Source organism: Crocodylus siamensis, chromosome 10, assembly GCF_052110815.1.
Source record: "Crocodylus siamensis isolate JL-2025a chromosome 10, ASM5211081v1, whole genome shotgun sequence".
NCBI lineage: Eukaryota > Metazoa > Chordata > Crocodylia > Crocodylidae > Crocodylus > Crocodylus siamensis.
In genome coordinates, this window is record NC_143404.1 from 71,992,383 (window position 1) to 72,020,078 (window position 27,696).

At 47.7% G+C, this 27,696-nt stretch overlaps 1 protein-coding gene across 7 annotated transcripts in view; it reads left to right on the forward strand.

Moving 5' to 3' along the window:
* The window catches only part of TPX2 (TPX2 microtubule nucleation factor), a 28,525-nt gene extending 1,065 nt beyond the window's left edge, over positions 1-27,460 (forward strand). Inside the window, exons 2-19 of one of the 7 annotated variants that reach the window (XM_090064618.1) lie at positions 1,283-1,415; positions 10,436-10,607; positions 11,656-11,769; positions 12,908-13,043; positions 14,755-14,886; positions 15,306-15,350; positions 15,777-15,899; positions 16,402-16,535; positions 17,633-17,790; positions 20,605-20,776; positions 20,946-21,084; positions 21,648-21,864; positions 22,113-22,211; positions 23,050-23,226; positions 23,666-23,812; positions 24,456-24,567; positions 25,218-25,405; positions 25,928-27,460. In XM_090064618.1, the coding sequence (XP_089920744.1) occupies positions 10,505-10,607; positions 11,656-11,769; positions 12,908-13,043; positions 14,755-14,886; positions 15,306-15,350; positions 15,777-15,899; positions 16,402-16,535; positions 17,633-17,790; positions 20,605-20,776; positions 20,946-21,084; positions 21,648-21,864; positions 22,113-22,211; positions 23,050-23,226; positions 23,666-23,812; positions 24,456-24,567; positions 25,218-25,405; positions 25,928-26,038 (2,307 nt within the window). In that variant the 5' untranslated portion in view covers positions 1,283-1,415; positions 10,436-10,504 and the 3' untranslated portion in view covers positions 26,039-27,460. Of the gene's footprint in view, positions 1-1,282; positions 1,416-3,234; positions 3,351-10,435; positions 10,608-11,655; positions 11,770-12,907; positions 13,044-14,754; positions 14,887-15,305; positions 15,351-15,776; positions 15,900-16,401; positions 16,536-17,632; positions 17,791-20,604; positions 20,777-20,945; positions 21,085-21,647; positions 21,865-22,112; positions 22,212-23,049; positions 23,227-23,665; positions 23,813-24,455; positions 24,568-25,217; positions 25,406-25,927 lie in introns of those variants that run through there. The other 6 variants (XM_090064623.1, XM_090064621.1, XM_090064619.1 and 3 more) reach the window with 6 other exon arrangements.
* The last annotated feature ends 236 nt before the right edge of the window (positions 27,461-27,696 follow it).

The following is a 27,696-nucleotide window of genomic DNA, read 5'->3' on the forward strand; positions in this document are numbered from 1 at the left end:
GTGCTTGACCCTATTGGTGAGAAACTCCAAGCAGAGGAGTTGCGGCACATCTAAAGATCACCTAGAGCACACAGCCAACAACTCCACCATTGAACAGCTGGGAGGTGAAAGCTGTGTTTGTTGAGCCTGGCACTGCTCTACCCTGGAAGCCAATACAGAAAGGGCAGGGCAGGGTGGGTGTGTTCACAGAGGCCTTCTGAGGAGGAGAAACCTGTTCTCTGCTGGCTGGAGTTCCTAAGAGCTGATGGCTTCCTGCCCAGGTGTACTGTGTTGCTGTAGGCTAGAGAGAGGTGATGGAGACGGGTGTAACCAAGATCAGGGGGTTCTTCATCCATGTGGATTCCATTGAGTGGCATCCCTTGTAGACCTGCACTGGTGTCCACAATGGTAGGACTTCTGTAGAGCAGCATTTCCCAAACTTCTGGGGTCCACACTGCATTACAGCAAAGCTGGCCACTTCTCTCCTTACCATCACCTTTAGCTGACAGATTTTGTTCAGTGCTGTCAAATTAAATTTTGCTTGTTTGTTTGCTTTCTGTTAAACTCTGGTCCTGCCTTCTAGGAACTTTTCAGGGTGCTTGCCCTGTATTTTGAAAAATGCTGCTTTAGAGAACAAGTATATTTTTAGTATATTTATATAAAGAACAGTCACGCTCAAAAGTTACTATTTTTGACTTTTTTGTGCTTTTTTTTGTGAATGCATACTTCACATTTGTCATGAAGTATAGTCTGTTTTAACTAGTGCAGCACCTAGTCTTCTAACAAGAATTAGAAGAATAAAGCAAGCCATTAAGTACTGGTCCTTTAATTTACCATTTGAGTTCTGTGATTCTGTAAGTTCAGTGGTGATTTTGCACTACCATCTTAAATTCTTGGTGTCTGCTAAACATGACACTAATGCAGTTGTTATAACTGAGCCATCTGGCTTTGTGGCTTAAATGTGTGATTGTAATCTTGTGATTTGAGTAACTGTTCTGATTTGCTACTGTTTTCAACTGCTGTACGCATTTAAAAATCAGACTGGGAGCTGCAAGGTGGGGAGAACTGAGTCCTAATACTCTTAAAAATTATATCATTGACAATTTTGTTTTGTTTTGTATACTTTTACTTAAAAGTAGGAAAACCTTACAGCTGTGTAGGAATGAGTATTTAGTGGTTAGGAGGAATGCGAGTCTCCAGAATGACTTGTCAAATTGTCCTGAAAGAATGATACTAACATTCCTTTTAAGCAGCAATTTCAGGGTCAAGTTTTGAAATGCTGTTGTTCTGTCTCTGCTCTTAGGCAGTGTGGCAATACAAAGAATCTTGTTGGGCACTTTTTTCCATCAAATGTTTCTGTGCAAGTCATGGAATCCTAGGAAAAATAGGATTGGAAAGGTCTTAAGGATGTCGTCTACTCCAGCTCCCTGCTCAAGGTAGGATCATCTCTTTCTGACCCATCCTAGACAAGTGCTTGCCAAGACTGTTCTTAAAATTACACAAACACAACCCTGTCACACAACTACAATGTATATTGCCCCCAAACTGTAATTTGCCATGGGTAATGCAGGGAGGTGCAGTGCCAGAGTCCTACTACTGCTGCCAACACCCAGTGTTGCTGAGGAAGGCGGTTCCTCTGTGACACAGGACAGGGGGGAAAGGAAAAATAATCCTTTCTGGCCCTGTGTGGCAATCGGCAAAGCCCAGACCCCCATCCACCCTGCTCAGCAACGGGGGGACAGGAAATTCCATGCCACATGTCGCAGCCAGAACTCTCCTTTCTATGACTGTCTTCTCCATAAACTTATTGCAGCACTATCAATTTTTGTCGCTAAGCCCACTCTAGAGTTCTGCTTCATTCTCTTGCTAGTGAATGGAAAGCATTCTCCCTTCCCCAGTAGACACCCATATACAAATAGCTGAACCAAAGAGGAAGGGAAGAGGCTCTCGGCTCGCTGGTCTTCACCAGTACCCATATGCTCTAGATGGCAGAGTGCTTCTCGTGATATCCCAACCAAGGTTCCTGGTCTTCCAACTTTGCTCTTTAGAGTGCACTCCTGGCATAGCTCCTCCCAACCGATGCTTCTCCAGCCTCTTGAAAGCCTCCAAGGATGGAGATTCTGCAACACTTTCCTAGGCAATTAGTCCACTCCAGTCTCTCTCTTCCACCTGTGAAGAAGTTTCTCCCAACGTGCAGTCTGAACTTACTTTCTGCAACTTTGAGCTACTGCTAGTAAACCTGTTTGACCAAAGCATGGTGCATATTTGCAGCTCCTGCATTGGAATAATGAGTTGTGGGACTGCATTGCAATGCCTCTGAGGATATGGTTCATTTGTGAGTCCGCCAGCTTTGAAAAACACTTTATTTTTGCCAAGCCAATTCCTGCTGAGTCATGGCAAACAGGGTGAAGCCTTGAACTTTATCTCATTGCTAGGTGCCCACAAGGCCACTGCATATGCTCACTGCTTCTGTAGGGTTCGAGGTGCTAAGTGATGGCTAGCCAGTCTCTTTCTCTTCAATTGTCTTGTTGAATAGATTGAGGCTTTCTTGCACGGGTGAGTCTGCGCCCCAGCTTTAGCATCCTGAAAGGCTCCAGCAGCGTGTTCTTGTAGTGTCAAAGAAAAGCTGCTCAGTATGGTGGGGTTTTGCTAGCCCCTGGAGTGATGCCTGCCCTGGAGACTGCTTGCCAATATGTGCAATGTAGTTACCTGTGCGGGAAGACCCCAGGGGCTGGGAGGTAACTGGGGTGCAACTTTGCACCCTGGAGAGGGGGGAACGTACCACCTCACAGTGGCAGTGGGGGAGGCAAGGGAAGACTGGCAGCACCCCGGTCCGTAGGTGCAGGAATATCACACCCATAGAAGAAGGGACGAGAAGGAAATAACAGGACACCGAAGAGGAGAAGCCCTGCAGTCTGTCCGATTCCCGCCCCCGCATCAACTGCACAATGAACTACTTCAGCATCCTGAGTGCCTCCCCCTGAAAGCTGGGGGAAGGGAAGCCCTGCCCCTCTCGGCGCTGATTGGCCAGCTATTTCCGCTGGTCAAAGCTCCTTGTCTTCCGATTGGCGATGCCTTCTGGGAGTTGTAGTGTCTTTGCACCTCCCCCGCGGGCCGCCTCGGGTCAGGCACACTACAGATCCCAGCAGCCCCAGCGCTCGCGGCTGGCTTCCGGGAAGGTCGGAGGGGAGGGTTGTTGTCATTCAGGGGCCCGGGCCTTTCCCCGCCCCCCGGCGGCGGTTGGCCCAATCGGCGCGGCCGGGCTCCGCTGATTGGTGGGTTTGAACGAGGGAGCCATGTTTCAAAGTCGTTAACGGCAGCGCCAGCGGCGGTGAGAGAGTAGTGGTGAGCGGTGTGGCCGCGGGCCCGAGGTGAGCCGGGCGGGAGGGAGGGCTGCGAAACCGGGCTGCACTTGATATCTCCCGTGGGGGGCTGCCGGTGCGCGGCGGCGGCGGGGGCGGGGGCCCGGGCCCGCGTCCCCGGGCCGGGCTCGCCGCGGAGGAGATTACAGTGAGCTGAGAGGGGGCGACGGCGAACCAGGAGGGGCAAAAAGGGGTCGCGCGAAGCCCCCAACCGTCTTCCAGGGCGGGGGAGGGGCTGCAGGGCGTCCCGCTCCCTCCACAGGCGCTCGCAGAGGCTGCTGGCCGGCACTTTGCCCCATAAATGACAGCTCCAGGAGCCCCTTAAATCCTCTGGTCCTCCTCTTCACGCCCCCCCCCCCCCCCCCCCCCCCGCTTCTGGAGCTCAGCACTTGAGGCATGGTTCGTGTTGCACCTGGGAAACCGGGCCAAAAAATATTGGTGGCCAGAAACGGCCGTTTGCATTCGGGGGCTGGCCTCTGCGTCACAAAAACAGCTGGCAGCAGTATCCTGCGCCCCCAAGAGAGCGGCAACTGAGAACAGGCGCTTGCCATTTTAAGCCCGAGGCAAAGAAATGATGAGACGCTGCCGAAATGAAGGCACGGCAGAAACGTTGCCTGAGTTGGGCATCATCCGGAGGACAGAGTGTCCCGCCGCAGCCTGCCAGGCCTCCTGGGGTGACCTGCCCCCCTCAGTCACCCTGACAGTGATGCATCTTTCACTCCTCTTCTGGGGCTGCCTCTTGGCTCTGCCAGGTTTTAGGGTGTGGGCGGCACCGTTGGCAATGCCTGCTGCTCACATCGAGTCCTGGAAGGAGGTTTCATACCAGAGATAAGGAAAAACGTCTTCATGGTTTGTGCCTGGACTCCGCAACAGGCTCATGGGCAGCGACCCAGGAGATGGGACATGTGCTATGTGGGGTTGTTTGACCCCCCGGCAGCCCTTCCTGCTCTGGACCCATTGATCTTGCAAGGCTCCTTCCAGCCCTATGCTTGTGCGAACCTGTTGTGCAGCCCAAGAAAGCAGGGGCCTACAAGTTATCTGCTCAACGCCTCCCCCCCGCCCCATCAGCTACAAAATTCTTTAAAAGGGCCATGGCTGTTGCCACTGCGCCATGCGAGCATGTCATTTTCAACATTAAAACAGCGGTTCTTGGAAGCCAAACTGTCACAAGTCGCATGTCTCTGTGAGGGCATGCTTTAATGCCAATAAATTAATGTTTCCTAGCAAAACGAGGAGTCTGGAAATGTGGTGAGTAAGAGAGTTCTTCAGCTTCTCAAAGTTGCTTACAATTGACTTAATAGAGGCACCTGCTGTCTGTCTTGCCCACCCCCTGCATGTGTTGTGATGCCTCCTAAGTCTAAAGCAAGGGAGCCACGTTGACAGACGTGCCTTTATTTGCAGGCGTGTAATCTTAATGGTTTGTGTAGCCCTGCGCTAGCGCAGCTGCTTCGTATCCCTTAGACAAGGGTCTGGAGATGTCTGGAATTGTGAAGGCTAACGGACGCCTGTTTTACCTGGACCAAGCTTCTTGGCTAAAGGATGTATAAATAGCACTGATATCATTGGCCACTGAAGGTTTTGAAAACCCAAGGAAATGTCTATTTCTGTGACAGTGTATTGGCTAGCCTGTCTAAAATGATATGTTAGGGGCTTTAATATCTATTTTTAGGACATCCTGACTTTGTGTAGTATAAAACTTGATTTACAGGACATGAGATGTCAGGGTTATCTATTTTTGGGCTGTTGGGAGGGGAGAGTGACTGGAAGAGCTATTACTGGGGCATAGGATGTTTGTGGGAAATTCTGTTCCTGTTCACTCATTCCTCTCTCTGGCCCCGCCCTGAAATTCTAATTGATGTTGACAGGGGCTGGTAGATCTCCGGAATTTGCTGGGATTTGATCCGGTATCTACCCAGAGCTGAAGATCTCATTTCTTCAGAGATTGGTATGCGGGTGTTACAATAGCGAACAGGGTTATGTAAAACAGTGTTGGATCCGAAAACCTGAATTTAGCCGGGGCACCCTCAGGAGGAAGGAATGTTGCTGCAGTGTACAGGCTAAGGAGACACGCATAGCAAGTGGCAAAGGAATTGTGGAGGAGATAGAGGTAAAACTAAAAACCCCAGTTTGGACAAACAAACATGGTTTTAATATTGTGGGGGGAAAGCTTGACTGACCGTAGTGTTGCACCCTCTAATAGTCCTTGAGAAATCAAAATATCAAATGTTGCAAGCCCATTGCTCTGAAAGGTTAGCATTGTCTTGCTCTTCACCCCTTCCCCTCTCCCCACACAGTCAAAAGGAAGTTTGAATCCTCGATACCCAAATATTTATGCGCATGTAGACTCTGGCTTGTGCTCAGCAGTCCTGTAAGGTATCTGTTTGGGGAGGGTGAGCAGGGGGAGAGAGTGCATTCAAAACCGGTGGCCTCCATAGCTTTATTTGTAGTTGGATTTAGTCATGTCATTAGAGTAGCGTGGCACCCTGGCTCCACTCCAGCCTGCCCAGAGACTGGAGGGGGCTGTAGAATTGGAAACAAAATTAAAAACCTTGTGGTCTGAGCATGTTCTGCCATGCTGAGAATGGGGAGCAGAAAGTTCATTTGTGCCCATCAGGCAGAATATGTATGAAGACAAGAGGTTTCTATGCCACCTCATTGAGGGACCTCATTCTTACTGCTGAGAGTTGGCAGAGGATAGCTTTTTCCAGGTTGTGTTTGGCCCTGCAAAAGGGTTGGATCCCACTCCTGTAAAAGCTGAGTGTTCCAAGAGTGCTGAATTGCAGAAAGGCACAATCTGAATGCTGCACCAGGCTGGAGGAAAAGTCAAGACACTGTTGTGTTCAAGTGACCCAGAACACAGATGTTTTTGTGTATGGAAAGGCATAAGCAGTACTTTTAAAAATGATCTGACTTGGTGACCCAGCAGCTGGGGGACTGGGGGGAATTCTGCTGCACAGGAATTACCATTTGGATAATAGCACTGGTGCATCCTGTGTTCCAACCATATTCTGACCAAAAGGCTTCAGAGGAACAGCTGAAATTCCCACAACGTTTAGTTATATAATAACATGGACATGGTGAAAGCTTCTCCCTTGTCAAACCGTAATTGTGAGGCTTGTGCCCTGAAACAGGGTGACTTGCATACCTTAACTTGATCCATTTAAATAATTGTGGGTGTCCTCTGGAAGTGCCCCATCTTCCTTTTTCAATCCTGCCAAGCTCTGGAAGTCAGCGATATTTGTGACAATGCGCTGGTGCATTCCTGTTAAAGAAACTTGTCTTTCAACTTTAAGAGGAGGTTGGATGTACACCTTGCTGGGGTCATTTGACCCCAGAACTCTTTCCTGCCATGGCAGGGGGTCAGACTCGATCTGCTCGGGTCCCTTCCAACCCTAGAAACTATGAAACTTCATGGATGAGCCTTTGGCCTTTTGAGATGGACACTCTCGCTTGCTGACTTGCCCTTTCTCAACAGTTCATTTTAACTCCTGCTGTGCGCTGAGGGCATTGATGTGCAAACACTAGGATTTTCAATCCCATTCTCTATGCATCCTAGCATTTTATGGCTTGATTCAGGCTGGTTGTTGAAGAGAAAGTGCTCTAGAACAAGAAGTTGGTCAGTTTAGATCAGCATTTCTCAACCTGTGGGTCATGACTCATGACCCAAAAGTGAGTCACAAGAATATATGGAAGGGTTGTGAACAAACTTTAAAAATGGATTGTCCTTTAAAGGAAAAAAACATGGGGAAACCATGGCTTTTCCCTTGCAGGTTGACTGAGTTCTGGCCTGCCAGGGGCTGCTTGGGGGCCCTGCTGCCTGACACTCCCATCCCCTGCCCCACAAACTGGAGGACTCGGGATGGGAAGGAGCAAGTCAGGAGTGAGGGGCACTGGGCTGAGACGTCACCAATATTTACAAATGTGTCCTGGTACAAAAAAGATTGAGAACCACTGGTTTAGACCCTAAATGTGTAGCATGAATTATGTCTTAACACATATCATGTGCTAGGCAATGTATTGTAATTAACAGGACTATATTTTAACTTTGTTCAATCCCTCTGCAGCGCCTCAGTTATACCCAGTCTTCACAAGACTAAACTTTAATTTTCAAGAAATTTATCCTCTTTCTAAAGAATTAATAAGCTAAAAAGACATGATAGTCAATGCAGTTTTGCTGCCACCTGAAGGTTTGTCTACACCTAAGGTTTTCAACCTTTTTTTCATTTGTGGCCCCCGTTGGAAATTTTGAATGGAGGTGTGGACCCCTTTGAATTGTAAGTGTGGGTATTTACATGCTTTTGACTGATCATAGTCCTCTTTCATGGACCTCTTAGCCTGCAGACCCCCAGAGGTCCACGGATTGCAGGTTGAAAACCGCTGGTGTACACTTGAAAGGTAATTTAGAATAAAGTAGGCTTTGAGTGCAAAGCTGTTGCTGAATTATTCCATGTTTGGGCACTCTTATCTTGGAACAGGAGTGCCTTGTCCCAGTATAGCTCAAATCTGCTTTGAATATGGGTGCAAGTCACTTTTCTAAAACAAACTCCCACAGGAGCAATCCTGTGTGTAGACAAACCCATTGTTTGAACACCAGTTGACCTCCCGTTTATAAGCCTTTATCCTCGGCTTTCTGCAAAGTGCAGTTATGTAACTTGGCACGTGCATCCTTCACACATGCAGCTAGCTGACCAGAGCCAGAGGGGACCTTAGCTAAGTTAATACCCCCTGTGTTTGGTAGTGTGGGTAAACTATCCAGCAATAAACAGGTGTCAGCAGGTCACTTTTCACATGGAGATGGCATTCATTTCTCTTTCATGCCGTTTTGTTGTTTAACTGTTGTGCAGGAAGCCTTTGCTCTGCCTCCGGTGTGCTGGGGATTACCGAATCCCTTTCTACCGAATCTACCTTTGGAGAGGAGTGGAGTATGCACAAAACAGCTTGCCTGCGTTTATTTGGGTTGCAGAACTGCTGGAATAAACACATTTGTGGGGGGGTGAGAAGTGTCAGACTTTAGGAAAAGTTAGGGAGTTTATGGTCACAAGTCCAAGAGCCCACTGCTCTTCTGTGCATCTGGGTTTATTTCAGCAGTGATGGCCTGTGTGGGAATGGCAAAGGGGCACAACAGTCAATCGAAGCAAACTATTTACATACAAAACTGGTCTGACTTAGGTTTGCTGTAGTCCAAAATCTAATCGCAATCATCCCCAGCTCCCTGCTGGCTTTCTAAGGAACTTGTAGCATTTACGACTGCATGGTGAAGCATTTCCTCTGAATGGCTGCTGGACAACTCACGCAGATTTGCAAAGAAGTGTACCTTAGCACACTTCTTATGCAAAAACCTGTGCCCATTGAGCGGGAGTATTTGCTAGGTTTCTCACAGTAAAAAGTCAAAAGTAACTTGGCTTGAGCAAACTGCTCTAACTTTACATCAGTCTGGTAGTGGAGTCTCGCCCTGGGTACAAATATCTATGAAACGTGATGCCTGGTGGTCCAGTTTGGCGGATTGATTTGTTTGGGGAGGAGGGGAGAATGCAGATGACGCATATGATTTTAAAAAAAAGTGAGTAGTGTTGACAGAAACTGGATCTTGATTGTGGGGGGGTAGGAAAGCATCCAATTCCAGCCATGTCTTCAGCTCGGTTACAGTTGGCTTTGGCTGTGATTCTTCGGCTTTGCCTCCTATGGGGTTTTCAAGCTCTTGCCCAGACATCCTCACAATCATGTGGCTGACTCTTCTCTAATGACAACTTTCTCCCTAACTACAGCACTTCTGTGCTGGGGGACTGGAGGTTTCTTGCTATGCAGCCAACTTTAGAGAGGAGTGACCATGGGTTGTAAATTATAGTGGCACCTGCTAACGCAGCTTTGATTTATGCATGAACAAACCTTCCTGTTGACTAGAGCCAACCTTTTTTAGGCATATATATGTTGTTGCTCTGGGCTGAAATGGGGACGGTCTGGGTTGGCAGCTAGCTTTGTTCTCACGTTGCTCTGGACCAAGAGTATTTTTCTGCCTCAAAAATGTTTGTACTGGATAAAAGCAGCATTCCGACAGCAGCAAAGGATCTTTGCAGTGACGTCTTAGGCTGTGCTCTACTTCATTGCATGCCTGATGAAAGGCAGACTTTCAGCATAAGGATTTGTAACTTGATTCTGTTTCTCTCATTTTGAATCTGTTTAGTTTAAGTCCCATGTTCCACCACTTCCTAAGAAAAGGTGGCAGTTTTGGTTCAGAGGTGGTGGCAGCTACTGCCACTGCTCTGTTGTACTCAGTGCGTTTATAACCTGTCCAGGCAGGTGAGGGCAGTGCTGTAGCGTTCTCCAAGGCTTTACACAGCACCCCTCTGTTTTTGTCCAAGTAAGAATGCGCTGTGGGATTGTTGATACGCTTGTCCGTTTCTGTCATGTTGCCAGACAGCGTTCTCCATGCAAGAACACAATAGGCATTTTGAGCGTTGCTAAGATGCCTTCATCTGGCTGCAAAATGGAGTAGCAGGACTCCAAAATGGCCTGCAAGGGCTGCACTGAGATGTGATGTGGAGTCCCTCTATCAGACAAAGGCTGATAGCTTGGAACTACCGAGTGGTAACAAGTGAGCCTTGCCTGGCACACGTGGAGAGCCAGGAGGGCAAGCTGTCTCTTTCTGCAGAGTTAAATGTTCCAATATTAATGTGTTTCTAACCCTAATGCCATGTTGGATTGTGTGTGTGGGGCTATGTTGTATTCCAGCAGCTCAGTCTGAGCACGAGACATTGGGGTATGGATTTGAGCCCCATGTTGCTGATACTGAGAGTTTTTAAATACAGGATGGACAAATATTTCTCAAGGAGCCTTAGACAGTGTTGCTTCTGCCTGGAGCAGGGGATTGAGCTAGATGACCACCTGGAGTCCCTTCCAGCCCTATGATTGTACAAGTGACCTGACCACTATGCCAAAGCTGCTGCCCTAGCTTTTCCCTTCATCATTAGAATAAATGAGCAGGTCTGTGACTGATTTCATGCTGTTTACAACCTGTGAAACTGTCCAACCCTTCCCCAATTTATTTATATACATAGTACCCAGATTAAAACAGTGGGCTTTTTTTCTTCTTCTAGTCATTAATTGGAACCGTTGGTTGGTTGCAGTGGCACAACTGACACTTCTGGAGGCAAGGTGAGGCAGAGATGTCTCATCCAAGCTCTCGCTATTCTTTTGATGCTCCAGACACCCATATCAACTTTGCGGCTCTGAGCGATGACGACGTACATAATGCTGACTCCTGGTTTGGTAAGTAGCTTGCAGGTGGAGACCATACGTTTAAGTAAAGCTTGGGGAAAGGAAAACAAATCCCCAATATGGAACGCTGTCTTGTACTAGGCCCAGCTTCTCCAGCAAATATATCCTGCAGATTTATGCTGGCCAATAGCACATGTAAAGCCTGGTGACATCGCCACTATCAAGGTAAGAGCTGACAGCAGGCTTAGTTATTCTCACGGTTCTACTCTGTGGCATTATAATGAATAATTGATCATTCCTTCTTGTGTCTTTGCACCACGTTTGACCATTTTATTGCACATGCTTGTGCTCATTTATTGTACTTTGCGAGATCTTTCATTATACGTGTGTCTTCAAGCAGTGGGTATTGGAGCAGGTGTTGCATAGTCTGAGGTTCTGTGCCACAATCCCAGGTGGCTGAACCAATGGTATAGTCCCACTTCATTAGTTCCTTGGAGCGTCTAGCTCTGGTGCGTAGGCAGTTGAGACATTGCCACTTTTGCCATGGTTCATCAGCTTCTGATAGTAAGGACTCAGGTGCTGGATGTCCATTTATTTGCTGTCAGGTATTTTCTTCAGCCTCTTGTTCCACATCTGTAGTTGCATCTCCTCGGTTGTGGCATTGAGAGGTTGGGTGCTGGTGATGTGCTGGTGCTTCTGAATGGCACTTCCAAATTGCCTGTGTGGTCTCCAGTCACCATAGTTATTCCAGGTATTGAAGGACGGTTATTAAAAGGCCCTTGACACGTCTCTTGTAAGCACAAGACATAGCACTGGGTTTTATTACACTGATTTACAATCAGTTCTTTTTTTTTTTGCTGTTGAAAACCCTTCAAGTTTTGTAGATAGTACTGTCAATACTGGCCCTAAGGAGGCCTTGTGCCTACTTCAGTTATAAGGTATTACAGTTGGTTATAGCTGATCAATTTGTAGGGTCAAAATCATGGTTTGAACTATTAGCAGAATTTGCAAGTATTATCTGACAGTGGCCTTATCATGAATGCTGCTGCTACGGCCCCCAATAATAACTGATTATGCTATACTTACATTTTTATCACAGATCGTACAGACAACTTGGAGAATGTCTTTCCTACACAGGATGTGGTATCTGTCTTGCAGAACATGCCTGCTGTTTCAAAAGCTAACCTTCCAGAAGTCCATATGGTAAAATCCGGTAAGTTGACAGTTGGTGGGAGAGAAAGGGCAACCTGTTCTTCACCTGGCAGAAGATAACTTGAGGGCTTGGTGCAGAGTGGTTTAAAGCTTGACTTGATCAGTATGATCCTGTGAAGTTCCCAGAGGTGCTCAACATCTCTGCCTGATTTACAGATTTCGTGGACTCTTAGCAAGGTTTAGAAATGCACTGTGGACATGCTTGGTCAAAACTTTCTTCCTGCTCTGGGATTTTTCTTATCTGACCAGGCTGGGGATTTTCCATCTTCTCAACTGTCCACCGCGAAACATGACTCTTCAGTATTTTCCCTTCTGGCTTTCTCTGTTTAACACTTTCCTTTTCTTCTAACAATGTAACCGGTCTAGTGTTGGGACCAAGCTGAAAGACAGTAGAGACACTGAGTCTGCTGATCTTCGTGGAAAGAATTCTAGATTTGCCCCAAGCCCTTGGGCCAAATCGTGGCTTTGTAAGAGTCTTACTGTTACAGCGTACACCTCACCAATGTGCCAGCTACATCTGTCCCCTATTCTGAAGTCTCAGATGTTCTTCCTTAAGCATAACTTGCTCAACCCTTTTGCAAAAAGTTCCTCTGGAAGTGTCAATTCTCCCTGGACCAAGGTGTGTGTGGAGTGTCCTGGCTTCAGAACACTCTCTTGTAAGGCCCTCTCTTAACAGGTTGTCTGGCTGGCTTTTCCCTGGTATAGAACAACATAAAAACTCTACTTGACAGTAGAGTTCTTAATAAAATAAGATTTCTTAGCATAAAAAAGATGGATTTGAAATAAAATAAAATAAAGAGTTCTCTCAGCCTACCCAGGCTCATATCTCCCCAAAGTTTAAACTCAATGAGAAACTTCTGCATTAAGTTACAGAAAAGAGAATTGAAACAAGTAATTTACACTCCCTACAACTACTGGGAAAACAGTAGGGGTTAAGCTGCATATAGACTATGGGGGGGGTTTTGCTTTCAGAGACTTGCTCTTTAGAGCCTTGGTCTCTAACAGGAGGGAAAAAGCCTGTCAGTCTGTGGTCAGTCCAGGACCTTTTGGTTTGCTACAGCTTAGTAAACTTGTCTGTGGTTTGACTGTAAGCAAGATAGGATGGAAGAAACTAACCTTTCCTTGTTGCTTTTTATTAGGTGAAAATTATGACGCAGAGGATGCAGAAACAGAGCAGGTGCAGGCAACCTTGGTTACAAAGAACATTTTTGGCTCCCTGACAACTTGGAGAACCACCTCCAACAATGCTTCTGCCCCTGCAGGAACTTCTCAAAGGTAAGAATACCCACTGTAAACTTAACCAAGTCTCATGCAGAGTCTTGTAATAACCCTCATCCTCAGGACATGCAGTGTGTGTCCTAGACTAGGTGAATGCAGCAGGGCGCTTAGTGCATCTGTCGCTAAGAGAAGAGGTGTGGCAGGGGCCAGTTAGACACCAGACCGAAGGGGACTGGGCTTTGGAGCATATAAGGCCAGTGACCGAGCTGGTCAGGCAGTCTGATCTTAAAAACTGTGGGAGAGGCGCTCCTGGGCAGTAGGACTATGTATAGGCACTCTCCTGCTTTAACATCTGAGCTAGGATAAGCAAACCAGGAGGTCCTAGCAGGCCTGGGAGCGAGGACAGAGGGCCCAGAGCCCATAAATGGGGCATGTGTCAGTATGACCAAAGAACCCAGAGGGTTGGAGCCCAGGAGAAGCAAGTGTCAGCAGGGCCAGGGGAGCCCAAGCGTCTTGCTGGCCCAGGGGTGGGGCCAGGGCCCAGAGAGGGGCCTACGGCCTCAGAGCCACAGCTGGAGACTGGCTGGGCCAGGGGAGCCCAAGAGTCTTGACTGGCCTAGGAGCAGGGCCAGGGCCCAGAGAATGGCCAAAGACTGGGTCATAACTGGGCCAAGGAGCCAGTAGCCCAGGATGGGCTTGTTAATAGGGAGGAGCCTGATAGGGTAGGACACAGTGCTCAGGAGCAGCCCACATACGCAGAGTGCCTGCATGGGGAGTACAGGTGGAGAGGCTGCACTCAGGCAAGCTTCTTCATGTTGTCCTACTGTTGTGCCTGCCTCGAACCTGGAGTCCCTGCTGGTAGGGCTGGGAAGGTACTTCCTCAGCTGTGGTGCTTGCAGTCTTGTAGAGTGTGTGACCACCTGGAACTTGTGTGGCCAGGCAGGCTCCCCTTGCTGATGGTGGTAACTGGAAGTTACCAGTAGTTTCGACTTCTGTGTTCAACTTATGTGAAACTGTATTTGTGCGTGGCTTTGTATCCTCTCAGATGTGATTTTAGTTTCTGTTGAGTGGTTTAATGCCAGGCTTGGCAGAATTTGACTTTTTTGTTTGTTTGTTTCAAATAATTTTGACAGATAATATCGATGTTTATTTTACAGCCTTTATTTAGATTTTTATCAAATTTTAAATTTTAAGGATTGCGTGGAATTAAGATGGGGGGGCAGACAATTTATTAACAATAAATGTAACTACTATAGGACTGCCATTAGCGGAGCAGCAGAGCTACCATCAGTCTTGGCTCCACTCACCTGCAGCTCCCTTGTCCACTTTGTCACTTTCTTTTCCTTTGTTGCCCGTCCTCTGGGGTTTCTGGGACTTGCAGTCCAAACTAGTCAGCACAATTCTGTAAGACTGCTCCCCCTGTTGTCATACACTCCATCAGCCGTCAAATTTAATTGATGGCCCCCTTTCTATACATTTGGATTATCAATGATGGAAATATTTGTTGTTTGACCTCGTGTGAGGTGAAATTGGCATTTATCATCACTTACTGATTAAGAAATCAAATTCTGCAAAGCCTACTTAATGGTAATCTGCCCTTGCTCTCCTCTGTGAAACATAATTACATGTAGCATGTTCTGTATTTGGGTGATGCTTTCTAATTTATGTTGGGGGCACAGGCAGCCTCACGTGATGTATTCCAAAAACCTCATCAGGGAATTGACACACTTGTTTTGTTTTTTTAACCTTTTCTCCATCACTGCTGTAGAATGACCAGAAGGCTGTCTGGTCAACAGAAAAATGCACAGCAGCGCAAACGCCTGGCTAAAGTCAAAGCAGAGATGCATGCAGTTGCCTCAGTCAAAAAAGAAGAGATTCCACCCTTGAAAAAGCAGAAAATGTATGTTGCTAGAGGTCTACTTGGGGCCAGGAAGTGGGACACTCTCTTTAAAAGCTTCCATCTCAATGGGGTTGTACAAGAGCTGGCTTGGAAGAGGTGATAGGGACCTGGTTCATGATACTGTTTCCATAAAGAAATCAAGTGAAATAGTTTTGGCGCCCAGGGGAGGTGCTAAACCAGGGAGATGAGTGACATGGCTACAATGGGTCTCAAATTCAACTTAAATGTGACACTGTCCTAAGTTAGAAAACTATTGTTTTTTTTCTATCACAAATATACCTGCTGTTGAATGTATTTCTTCAAAGTAGGCAGGGACTACGTTCTTCACCTAGCAGAAGGTACAGTACAAAGTCCACCTGTGAAGCAAAAGATGATTTCTGAAACCTTAGTAATTAGTTTCCCTTCTGCTGCCTTGACAGAGTACCAGGGAAAACTAAATCCGCTGTTCCATGTTGTATAGCCAGGTAAGATACTTTGGGATATCTTGAGAGCAGTGGTTCTCAACCTCTTTTGGTCTTAAGTTCCCTGCCCCATGACTTCTGTGAATTGTGTGGCACCCCATTTCAAAAAACTACTTTTATATATTACAATGCTCGTCTCCCTGCAGAGGGGCCAGGCAGTGAGGGTGGGGATTCAGCCAGGCAGGAACAAGCCTGAACCTGTGCTTATCTACTTACCTCCTCGTACCTTCTTGCACCTTCAGAGGATCTGGCAGCACCCCAAATTCTGCAGCACCCTGGCTGAGAATCACTGCTCTAGACCACAGGAGAACTTACTAGGTGTTTGTTGTTGTGCACAGTGGTGAGAGTTAGAACTGGTCTTGCACTGAAAATGCTGGCAGCTTGAGAACAGCTTTTCCAGTTGCACTTATCATTGTCTTTTCCTTGCAGTTCCAGCAGCAGAGAAGTGCTGACTGAAATATCCATGGAGAGTGAACACTTACACAATACTGAATGCTCCCCAACAAAACCCAGAGGCAAGCTGAATGCGCATGCTACACCAACATTGCTGAAGTAGGTAGCTTTCCTTAAACAAAGATCACTTCTGTGCCAATAACTATAGTAAAATAAGCCTAAACCATTAACTTAGTTATTCCAAGAAAACTTTCAATAGTGGAGGGTGGCTGGATGGAAGAACATTCTTGCAGGGGTTGTAGATATGTATACTGTAAATCACAAGCCCAGAGGAGGTGCCTTTTCCATCCCTGCTGTCTATCTGAATGCTATCTTGAGCCAGGGAATCAAAGGCTGACCTGCTATGTAGGGTAAAGGCCAAAGTTGTAGCAAGGCCTCCAGAAACTGAGCAGCACAATTCATCACTGCCCTGTTTTCTGGATCTTGCCGTTTGAGTGGTATTATGATGCTGAAGAGCATCAACCCCTATTCCTGTTTGATCCAGGGTTACCTGCTGTCATATATGTTGCAGCAGGAGCATCTCGGGCAGTCAGAGTGGAGAGCGTAAACCTCATAGCTAGGACTAATTTTTGTTTCTGCTTTTTTGACCTGCTTCTTTCAGAAGAAGCAATCCTGCTGGCAAGCTGAAGAGCACAGAGGAGCAGGAGCTAGAAAAGATGCAGCAACTGCAGCAGGAGGTGGTTGAACTGCGTAAGAGAAACGAAGAGTCCCTGAAAGCAGCTATTGCTGGTGCAGGTAGGCTCTAGCTGAACCTGGAGGCCTCAAGTGTGGCAGGCCCACCTAGTGATCACTGGGTCTTAATCTAGCCTAAGAGAAAAGCCAACAAATAATTGTTCTCCTTGCTGGAGAGATCCAAAACTTTGGCATGCAGTGTGAGCACTCGGTCATGGCCACTTCTTACTGGTTGGTACCAGCTATTATGGTGTAACAGAAGTACTTCTCAGTCTTGTCTCTGAGGACTGTAAAATCCTTGTGCTCAAGTGAACTCTGTGAAAGCTGGTGTGTTGAAAGGGCCTGCAGGTTGGAGTGAGCATTTCCAACGGGGGGCTGCAAGAAACTGCCTACTTGAATAACTGTTTTTGAAGCACTAACGCTTGTGCACATGTGGGAATAACACCCAGGCTCCGATTCTCCAGACGATCTGCCTTGTTTGATGTAACCCCAGCCAATTCTTCCTAAAGATGCAAAGCTGGTAAAGGTATTGAACCGGGATGTTTATGGTGAGATAGGTGTGAACCTAATGCTTGTGACTTAAGCAAATTGTGCGTGCATGTGTGTGTACTAAGTGGCCGAAAGAGGTTTTAGTCCCCAGGCTTTCATATGAGCTAAGTAGCATAACAGACTTTTTCTAGTCTTTGAGTCTAGCTTACTCTCAGCCAGTGTTCAGTACAGTCAGAATCCTGGCAGAAGTTAGGGGAGAGCAGGAATGCTGCTGCATGCTACTTGGGTTAGAGCATCTTTCAATGTGAGGAGATACAGTCTGAGCACTGCAGGGAATTCCCAAGGCACGAGGTTCTTGCTGGGCAAAGGGGTGGGGATGATTATATGGGGCTCAGGTCAAGTGAAGCGCTGACTCAGGAGTAGCAGGAGGGTGATAGCAGAGCAAGCTCATTCTCTCTTCCCACATTTGTACCACATTGAGTAGGGTTCTTGCTGCTGCACTGGTCCACAAAACTTGGAAGTAGAAAGCTTAACTTCTGTGCTCTAAAAGAGAGAGGGGGCTGACTCACATTCTTACAGGAATACCATGTGCAGTGTCAGTCCTTTAAACAACACCCTGAGGTTTTTGGACCATGCTTCACTACTGCTCAGTCTTGTGGTTCTTCTTTTAGGACAACCTGCAAAGAAAGCCATCATTCAGGTTACAAAGCCAGTCAACTTCCATTTCTGCACTGAGGAGAGACTCAAACAGCACACAGAAAGCCAGCCTGGAAATGAATACAAGGAGGTCAATTTTGTGTCTGGCCTGAGGAAGCATCCTCCTTCTCCGGTGAGAGGAGAGGGCAGCAAGGGTGCTGCTTAATTGTTTAGGCTCCTAGGAAACTCCAAAAAGAGAATAATGTAAAATGTAGCTCATGCTTTACTAGCACACCTACCTTTCAATTTGCCAAGATGAGAGCTATGTATCCTTTCTTTCTGGCTAAAATAACATAATCAATGAGAAATGAAGTCCCAGTCCCAAGGGTTAGTTTCAAGCAAGAGTATAGATCCACTTAACATGATGTTTAGAGGTCGTAGTTGCATTCTTCAGCTAAGGGACCGGGTAGCTTGCATGGGTAGTAGCTTCTGCTATCAATTTGGACCTAGGAGAAGATTTCTTAAGGGTTTCATTTAAAGCAAGTGGAAGGCTTGGTTGTGTTAACCTGTGTGGGTGTTAGTCTAACACTTAATCTTAGAATCATAGAAGTAGGGTTGGAAGGGACCTTGTAGATCTTCAAGTCCGACCCCCTGCCTGGGCAGGAGAAAAACTGGGCTCAAATGACTTTGGCCAAGTAGGCATCAAGCCTCTTCTTAAGGACCCCCAGGGTAGGAGCCAGCACCACTTCCCTAGGAAGTTGTTTCCAGATCCTAGCTGCCCTAACTGTGAAGTAGTTCTTACGGATGTCTAATTTAAACCTACTCTCCAACAACTTATGGCCGTTATTCCTTGTTATGCCACAGGGTGCAAGGGGAAACAAGGTCTCCCCCAAACCCTTCTGGTCCCCCCTAGTGAGTTTATAGACTATCACCAGGTCCCCCCTCAGCATTCTCTTGTGAAGGCTGAACAGGTTCAGGTCCCGCAGTCTCTCGTAGGGTCTGCTCTGGATCGTGTGGGTGGCCCTCCTCTGGACCCTCTCAATGTTGTTCACATCCCTCCTGAAGTGGAGCGCACAGAACTGGACACAGTACTCCAGCTGTGGCCTGACCGGTGTCACGTAGAGGAGGAGGATCACCTCTTGGCTCTATGTGAGATGCACCTGTGGATGCCTGACAAGGTCCGGTTAGCACTGCCAACCGTGACCTCGCATTGTCAGCCCATGTTTGTCTTGGAGTCAATAATGATTCCAAGATCCCTTTCTGCCTCCGTGCTCTCAAGAAGGGAGTTTCCCATCTTATAAGCGTGCTGCTGGTTACTACTGCCCAAGTTAATGAGAATGGGAGACGGTGTCAAAGGCTTTGCTGTAGTTCAGAAAGGCTATGTCCATGGCGACACCTGCATCCAATGCTTTTATGACCTGATCATAAAAGGCAATCAGGTTGGTCTGACATGACCTGCCTCTAATGAAACCATGCTGGTTGCCCTTGAGCATCATCCCTGAAGCATCATCATCCTAGATGTGTTCCTTGATGATCTTCTCCAAGAGTTTCCCCAGGATTGAGGTAAGACTGATGGGCCTATAGTTGCCCGGGTCCTCCCTCCTCCCTTTTTTAAAGATGGGGACCACGTTAGCTAGCTATCTTCCAGTCATCTGGCACCTGGCCTGAGCACCACGTAAAGCCATGCCAAAGGCCCTGCAATAACCTCTGCTAGCTCCCTCAACACCCTGGGGTGCAGAGCATCTGAACCTGCTGATTTGAACATGTCTAGCCCCTCCAGAAACTCTCTAACCCGGTCCACCCCAACCTGAGGTCTTGGAGGCGTTCCCCTTGAGTCCATCTTGCATAATGGTGGGGAAGTCCCGGTCCCTGCACAAGAAAACAGAGGTGAAGAATTGGTTGAAGAGGTCTGCTTTCTCTGGCACAACCACCAGATAGCCCAGAGGATCTTGCAGGGGCCCCACATTTCCTGGTGCTTTCTTCATCCTGCCTATATATTTGAAAAAGGACTTTTTATTATCTTTGATTTTGGATGCTAGTCCTAGCTCTATGTCCACCTTAGCTTTCCTGACAGCCCCCCTACAAGCCCAAGCAGAGGAGGTATACTCCTCTTTGGAGAGAGCACCCCCCCTCCCACTGGTTATACACCACCTTTTTGGCAATCAGGCATTCCTGGACACCCTTGGTGAGCCAGGGGGGCTTTCGGGCACTCCTGCCCCCCTTGCTTCTTGTTGGGATGGTCACCCCTTGGGCCCTGAGTATTGTCTCCTTAAGGAACGACCACTCATCTTGGGCACTGAGTTCCCCTGCTCTCTAACCCCAGCGCCTCTCCCACTAGTCTCCTCAACTCGTTGAAGTTGGCCCTCTTGAAGTCTAGGGCTACCACCTTGCTGCAGGCTCCTGACACCCTGCGCTGGATAGTGAATTCCAGCAAGTGATGATCGCTATCACCCAGGTGGTCAAGAACCTGGAGGCCCCTGACCAGGTCTAACAGGGCATTTCCTCTGGTGGGATTGTGCACCTCCTTCATTAAGTGGAGGTCCTGTATCTTGGCCAGGAACGTACTGGAACAGTCCAACCTGGCTTGACTGTTCCTCCCAGCAGATGTCATGGGTGATTTTAAATTACCTGGACAACTACATCCCTTGCCTTAAGTGCTTCTGCAAGCTGGCCTGAAAATTCCTGGTGCAGCTCCTCCCCTTGGTTGGGGGGTCTATAGTAGACCCCCACCATTAGATCCCTCTTCCTATGGCCCCCTTGTATCTTGACCCAGAGCACTGCAGCTTGCCCTTCCAACTTGTTAGGTGTTAGACTAATATCTGCGGTCTTTTGATCCTGCAACAATAGGCAGGCATTCAGAAGGTTCAGGAAAGTTACTCAGTGCCCTACTTATTTACCATGCTGGTGCTGGCCCTTTCTATGGATGTTCTAGTCCACCATGAGTGGGAAGTTTCACCAGAGCATCTTGTATTCGGAGTGCCATAATGACAGCAATTTCTATCTCCAGATACGAGTGGCAAAGGGGCTCACTGTCCCCAAGCCTTTCAATCTCTCCCAAGGGAACAAAAGGAAGTTTGAAGAAACTGCCCCCGAGTACGTCTCCCTTGCTCAGCAGATTGAAGCATTCCAGAAACGCACTCCCTCTCGCTACCATCTAAGAAGCAAGAGGTCTGACGAAGGTAAGTCGGAGCTGCTGCATCCCACCGAAGTGGTGAGCTGGGAATCTGGGTAGCAAAGGAACAGTGAGGCAGGATGTAATTCTGTCTGCTGTGAGGGAGTCTCTCCAGGCCTGGGCATCTGCATCTTTTGCAGATATAACCATTCATTTTCTATCGTTTGGGCTTGTAGGTCCAATTCCAGTAAAGCCACTGAAGGCCAGGCTTACCAACCCCAAAACTCCAGTGCTTCAAACAAAGCGGCGTCTGAGACCTGTGACCTGCAAAAGTACAGCAGAGCTGGAGGCAGAGGAAATAGAGAAAATTCAGCAGTAAGTAGAATGCTATGGAAAACGCCTGGAAGAGGAACCCTGAACAAGGCAACCTATCACCAATCCTAAAATTCTTGTGAGGTGCCAAACTGTGACTTGAAGAACATAGCTTATAAATAAGCACTAATATAAAGGGAATCAGAGTAGCCAGATTTAAACCATAGGGCTATGGGATTTGCAAGAAGAAATTAAAACAATCCAGTTCATAAGAAGTGCTGTCGGGGACTTTCCCTCGGCTGAGGTAAATGCTGGCCTGTCACGGGTGTACAGTCTCTGCATGCATTACATAATTCTTCTGTAGCCAGACTTGTTGAACTTCTGAAGCTGGGGCCTAAGATAAAGCATTCCAGCATTAATATGGAATGAAAGGGTGGACCTGGAGAGCTCCATGTCTAAAATGTGAGGAGGGGCATAGTTAATCAGTGCTAATTACCCAGTGCACAGCTCCTTTTACGTGTAAAATATGCAGGGCACAACTGCCAGTTGCTGTAGCTGATTCTCTGGTGAGGGAGTAGCTGCTAAAGGCTCTTTCCTGCTTGCCTACATACTTATTTTCCATGCAGGTACAAATTCAAAGCTCAGGAGCTGGATCCCAGGATCTTGGAAGGTGGGCCAATCCTACCCAAGAAGCCCCCTGCAAAAGAGCTCACACAACCGATTGGATTTGACTTGGAAATAGAGAAACGGATTCGGGAACGAGAGAGTAAGAAACAGCAAGAGGAGGAGCCCTTTGAATTCCATTCCAGGCCATGCCCAACTAAAATCTTAGAGGATGTCGTGGTAAGAATCTGTGCAAGGCATTTCTGGCCAGTGTAGAAAAACTGCTGGGGGGGCAGTAGCACTTTGGAGTGTACCTCTCTACTAGCTGTGCTGTACAACTAGTATCTGCTAGAGGGCTCCAAATGTTCTGTCTTGCATCAGGGACGAACTGCAGGGTATCCTTATCTTCTCTTACACCAAGTTGCTCTCCTCAACTGTTGCCTAGCTAGAGGTAAGGTGTCCGACTTCTTCCTTTTTCTCCTTATTAGGGCGTTCCAGAAAAGAAGCCACTTCCTGTTACAGTTCCCAAATCCCCAGCCTTTGCCTTGAAGGACAGAGTCCGAACACTTACTCGAGAGGAAGAAAAGGTGAGAGAGTTTCTAGGGTCTATAGTATGGCAGCTGAGGTCTTTTGCATCACACAGCCTTTGGAGACTGCTGGGTGCCAGTACATAGCAGGACTTCAAGTAGTAATGATGGTTCTGTCAGACTATCTCCTTGCCTTTCCACAAGGATGTGCAAGGAGTAGTTTAAGGCCTTTTTGCCCTGGTCACTTGCTTGCAAAAATCCAATTGTCATTACTCACCCTATGGAGACTAATCCTCCTCGCTAAAACAGACTACCTGGTCACAGACATCAGTCCTTCAGAGCCCTAGTAGTGTCTGCCGGAGTGACTGCAAATTCTTCCATTTGAGGGATGCTGCACTGCTTCTGGAGTCGCAGGAGACTTTGGCTGTGCGTGCTCCACTGTGGAGAAAGGAAGAGGGTGCCGGGGATCTGCGTTTTTTTTTTTTTTTTTTTTCTATAATGTGGGGGTAGGAAGAAGGCTTTTCTAGCTAAGGTGCATGCTCCTTCCTCTGTCCTGTGCAGAGGAAGGGGCCTTGCACTGAGTTGAAAAACCACACTCAAGCCTCTGAGTTGCAGAATTTGGAACAGTGCAAAATCCTCGCTTGTGGCTCAGGCAGTCTCAGGAGTGATACTTGCATTTAGTCTCTTTGCATTTGGGATGTCACCCTTCTCAGTCCTCGCTGGGTATATGTGTTACCAGCTAAGCAAAGCTACTGTCTGTCTTTGATCCTTAAATTTAGCAGCGCTTGGCATCTTTCTCCTTTGCCAAAAGCCCTATGTTTGCTGTCATCTGGGAATGTTGGTTGGGACCTGTTGTGCTTAGGGGCCTTTTCATATCTGTTCTAATGCCGCTGTCTAGGAACAGGAGGTGGTACCAGCAATCAAAGCTAACCCTATGCCACACTATGGAGTGCCCTTCAAGCCTAAAGTCCCAGAGCAGAGGCATGTGGAAGTTTGCCCCTTCTCTTTTGATGCTCGAGACAGAGAGAAACTAATACAAAAGGAGAAAAAAATTGAAGAGCTGCAGAAAGAGGAGGTAGGTGCTGAGAAATGTGTGGGATTGCCAAAGCTGAGGCTTAATGCAGTGCAGCCTGACTTCCAAGTCTTCTTGTTCAGACCAGGTCACTTAGCCATAAAGCTTAATGGCTGCTAGTAGATGCTTTTAAGGAAGATGTAAGAGAGAAGTGTTCAGATTAAGACAGGCTTTTTTTGGAGTTGAGTTTTTTTCAAAGGTGCCTAAGGGAGGGAAGTGCCCAGGATAGATTGCATTTCAATAGGAGTTTGTGCATGTAACTTCCTTTGAAAACATGAGCTGTGGCCTCCCCCATGCTAGAGAACTGGATGGGCTGTGTGCACAGAGTGTTTTCTTAATTGTTTTAAATCTGCCACTTGAACATTTTAAAGCAAGTTCTTGGCCTGACTAGCCCTCGTGCCCAGCTGTCTGCTTTACCGCTATTTTGCGACTTTTCTTGCAGGTTCCAAAGTTCAAAGCACTCCCCCTGCCTCAGTTTGACCATGTCAACCTGCCAGAAAAAAAGGTGAAAAACCCAACGCAACCTGAACCCTTCCACCTCCAGATCGATGAACGGGGAGCTACAAAGTTACAGAACTGGAAGCAACAGGTAAGACTAATGGGACAATGACTGAAGGCATTGGACTGCAGCAACCCGATTCTTAGCCATGCTTGAAAAAGTCTGGCTTCTACCTGAAGTGTCTTTCTTAAGCAGAAATGGGACATGCAGATTCTGTATCCTGACTCATTTAGTGTTTCTACTGTTGCATCTCATAAATGGCTATTGATAATGGCTGTTGGATGAATTATCTTGATGTAAATACCAGCCTCCTGCCAAAACCGGCAGCCCTAAAGGGGAAAGTCAAACTGCCAGGTTTATCGGCAGTCCATAGGCACTTGTTAGTGACTCCCCAGTAGGCATGCTCAATGGGAGCTCTTTGCTCACCACCTTTTTGGAAAAGGCTTTCAGATGTACTAGCAAAAGTGCTGTGTAAGAGCTGTGTGGTGTCACTTAGTCCATGTGATACTGGAATTTGCAGTGCTGCAAAAACCTTGCAAAACTCAGCTTCCATAGCTGCTCTCCCAGCCACTTACCCAACAGGAACAGGCAGGCAGTAGCTGCTGGGCTATGTTCCTTTTGAGGTTTCAAGCTTTGTGTTCCAGCTGTTTAAACCTGAAGTCTATACTGGCTTTTTCAGTGATGGGGTGTGTTCATTACTTCAGGGTTTGACAAGCTCTCTCTCCCCTCCCAGATCAAAGAAGACCTGAAACGACAGAAAGAGGCTGCCTGTTTCAAAGCTCGTCCCAACACGGTGGTGCACCAGGAGCCTTTCCTTCCAAAGAAAGAAAACAAGCCGTTATCAGGTGGAATTACAGCCCCTTGCCATGCTGCCTTGGCCTGCCTTGGAGGGCTGACAGTTAAATAGCCTTCAGACCTGCTGTTGCCTCTGCTTCCACGTGGCCAATAGTGCTTGTGCAATACTTAATCAACAAATCCTCCCAACAGCCTGTGTCCCCAGGGAGTGGAGGAGTTTCCTCTTCCTTACCCCCCCACCCCCGCTCTAACATGGCAGCTGCATTAACAGCTATGTTGCAATTGGCAGATGATTGATGGATACTAGTTTGGGATAAGGGTAAAGAGCATGCAAGGAGCTCCCTGTAGTGACAGCTGGCTTTTCCATAACAGCTGCCAGTCTTCCTTTCTCTTTCCATTTGTAAAGATGGAGGTGGCCAAGGCTTGTGTTTATGGGACTGGGAACTGTTATAGAAGGTAGAGCGGAGTCCATTTTTATAAAGCTGTTTACAGTGGCCAGCATCTGTATTCCCTGTCTGGGGTGAGATCTTTGCCATGTCTGGGGTAATTGCACTTGGCATCTGAGCTCTTCACATGCATATGAGCACAATTTCTCTCTTTGCCTCCCCAAATCCCAGCACCATTTGCCTAAAACACTGTTGTGCTTTGGGTGACTGCTGTCTGGTTGCACCAATGCTATCCTTTTTATTTCTAAACTTAGAGAGCCTTTCTGGTTCTGTAGTTCCTGACAGCTTTGAGCTGGCAACAGAGAAGAGGGCTAAAGAGCGGCAAGAATTTGAAAAGCGATTGGCTGAGTTGGAAGCCCAAAAAGAGAGGCTTCAAGAAGAGGCCAGACAGCAGGTGGAGGAACAAAGCAAGGAAGAAGTTGCCAGGCTGAGACAAGAACTGGTAAATGAGCAGGCTTTTCTGGGCAAGGGCCACAACAGTCTGGCTGGGTTTTGTAATATATTAAATGCACTGCTGTCTGAACTGAGCACATTGAATTGAAGTTAATTCCTGAGGCTGTCAAGGCCAACTTTGACCTCTGTCTCCTTGCTTCGCTGCTAGGTCTAAAGCCGGGCTGTATTAGCCACCTTATTTCAAGCCCTGTGCTGCTTCCTGTTCCAGAGCTTGAGGCCTCTGCCTGGCACTGCCTTGTGCCATACAGATGTGCCTAGAGCGACACTTGGACCAAACTAAGAAAACAGCCTGGGCAGTAGCGCCTTGCATAGAGCACCTGTGTGCTCCCCCAGAACATCCTGTTGATTTGGGTGTTGGTCCCCACATCTTGAGCACGGGCGTTACTCTCGTGCCTCAACGACCCCCTTAGCTGCATCCAGTGGGTGGCTGATCTTGCATTGTGGTGGAAGTGAAATGAGTGCAGCTAGACCCCCAGCAACTGTCACCCTCCTTTGCCCTTATCTTTTGCAGGTGCACAAGGCAAACCCAGTTCGCAAGTACCGTAGCGTGGAAGTGAAGCCCAGTGACCAGCCACTGACAACACCAAGGTCTCCCAACTTTTCAGACAGATTCCGGTGCTGATACGTGTCAAAGCAGTGTGGGGCATGGGAGCTATCCCCTCCCAGCCGCCAGGGTGGAGTGGGAAACTGTTCTCTCTCTCTCTCTTTTTTTTTTTACTTGGGACTCCTTATTCTGAACTCACTCCTGTCTCCCTTATTTTATTCTGAGTAGTGTAATTTCATTGAGGCACCTGGCTGAGACGTGCTGGGGGTGGCTAGTAACATCCTGGCCCAGCTTGTTACGATTGAGCCAGGCTTTGATATTGTGTACAAATAAAATATTGTTTGTGTCAAGAGAATGAAAGGGATTAGTAGAGCTGATGAGTCTAACTGCTAGGCCTCAGTTCCTTCCCTTGGGAAGGCAGCTTGAATCCAGATTGCCTTCACAGACAAGGGGTGTAGCCATCTCTGTCTAGCTGCCTTTTCCAGAAGGGAAGCATTGGGTCAGAAATCAGTCTCCAGGCATCACGGTTGCTGAGAACGTGGTGGCATGTAACAAACTAGATTTAGCAAATGGGGGCAGTCGAGATGTGAACTGCCCTGTTCGCTTCAATAAGTGCTAACTCCAGGCTCACCGAAGCATCTGTATCAGCAAGCCCCCCTGGAAAGGCATCCAAGGGCTTGTTGTGGGCTCATCTTCCCTGTATTGGCTTAAGGACTAGAATACTTAGATGCTACTCAGGTGTACAATCTCCAGTTTAAGTGATCCTTTAAGCTTGGTGTAGCTCCAGGATTCTCTATGGTGGTCTCACTGGGATGAGGGTAGTTTCAGAGGGTAGCCAAAGCCAGATGCTGGAGTTGGGCTAGGCCCTTCACGGTGGTTGGTGCAAAGTGCACTGCCTTTGGTCTTCCTCTGCTTTGGCTGCCCTCAGGAGTGAGAGTTCTTGGGGTGGTAGGAAATGTCCCTTAAGGAACACACGTGCTCTACTGCAAACAGAGTAGCCCACCTCTTCCACTTGGGAGGTGCAGCCAGTGCAGGGAGGCCAAGTCTGTAGCTGACAACAAATACTTCCACTCCTACGGCACATGTAAGAGCAGGGCCCAGCTACCTTCCCCAAAGTGTGGAGAGGCATTGCCAGATTCCCAGGGTAGGGCATTCTCTGAAAAGAACGTGCAGAATTTGCCTTCCTGGAGAGCAGGAAGCTGAAGAAGAATGCTGGAATGGGAGAGGGAGGAGAGAGATCCTTACTAGCAACAAAGACTGAAATGCTTAGCTGAAGCCCAGAGAAGTGGGAAGTGAGAGGTCTGCTCCTGAGCATGACTACTAAAAGACAAGTGCGTTCACTAGCGAAGGCATCTTTGAAGCCAGAGAATGAGGCCACTGTCTTCCTTCTGGTTTGCTCCCTTTTCCTCGTTGACTGGGTTTACAAAGTCAATAACAGTAAATGCCATGTCTGGAGAACCTCACTTTTCTGCTGATAAAAACTTGGCTACTGGCTGGCAAGCGGACTGTTTGTGTTCATTTGCTTCTCTAAATTCCACAGCTTCCAGGTCATGTTTGCTGCATGGAATGACACGTGCTTCATGTGCTGGGAGATGTCTTGGTACCACTGCTGCTGGCAGGCAGTTAAGCGGTGGCTGTCAGGTTGTTGAGTGTTCAGAGAAGTTCCAGGATACAGTCCTCTTGCTCCTACCTTCCTGACTGCTTGAGATCAGCACCTGGGGATCTTGCTACCACCA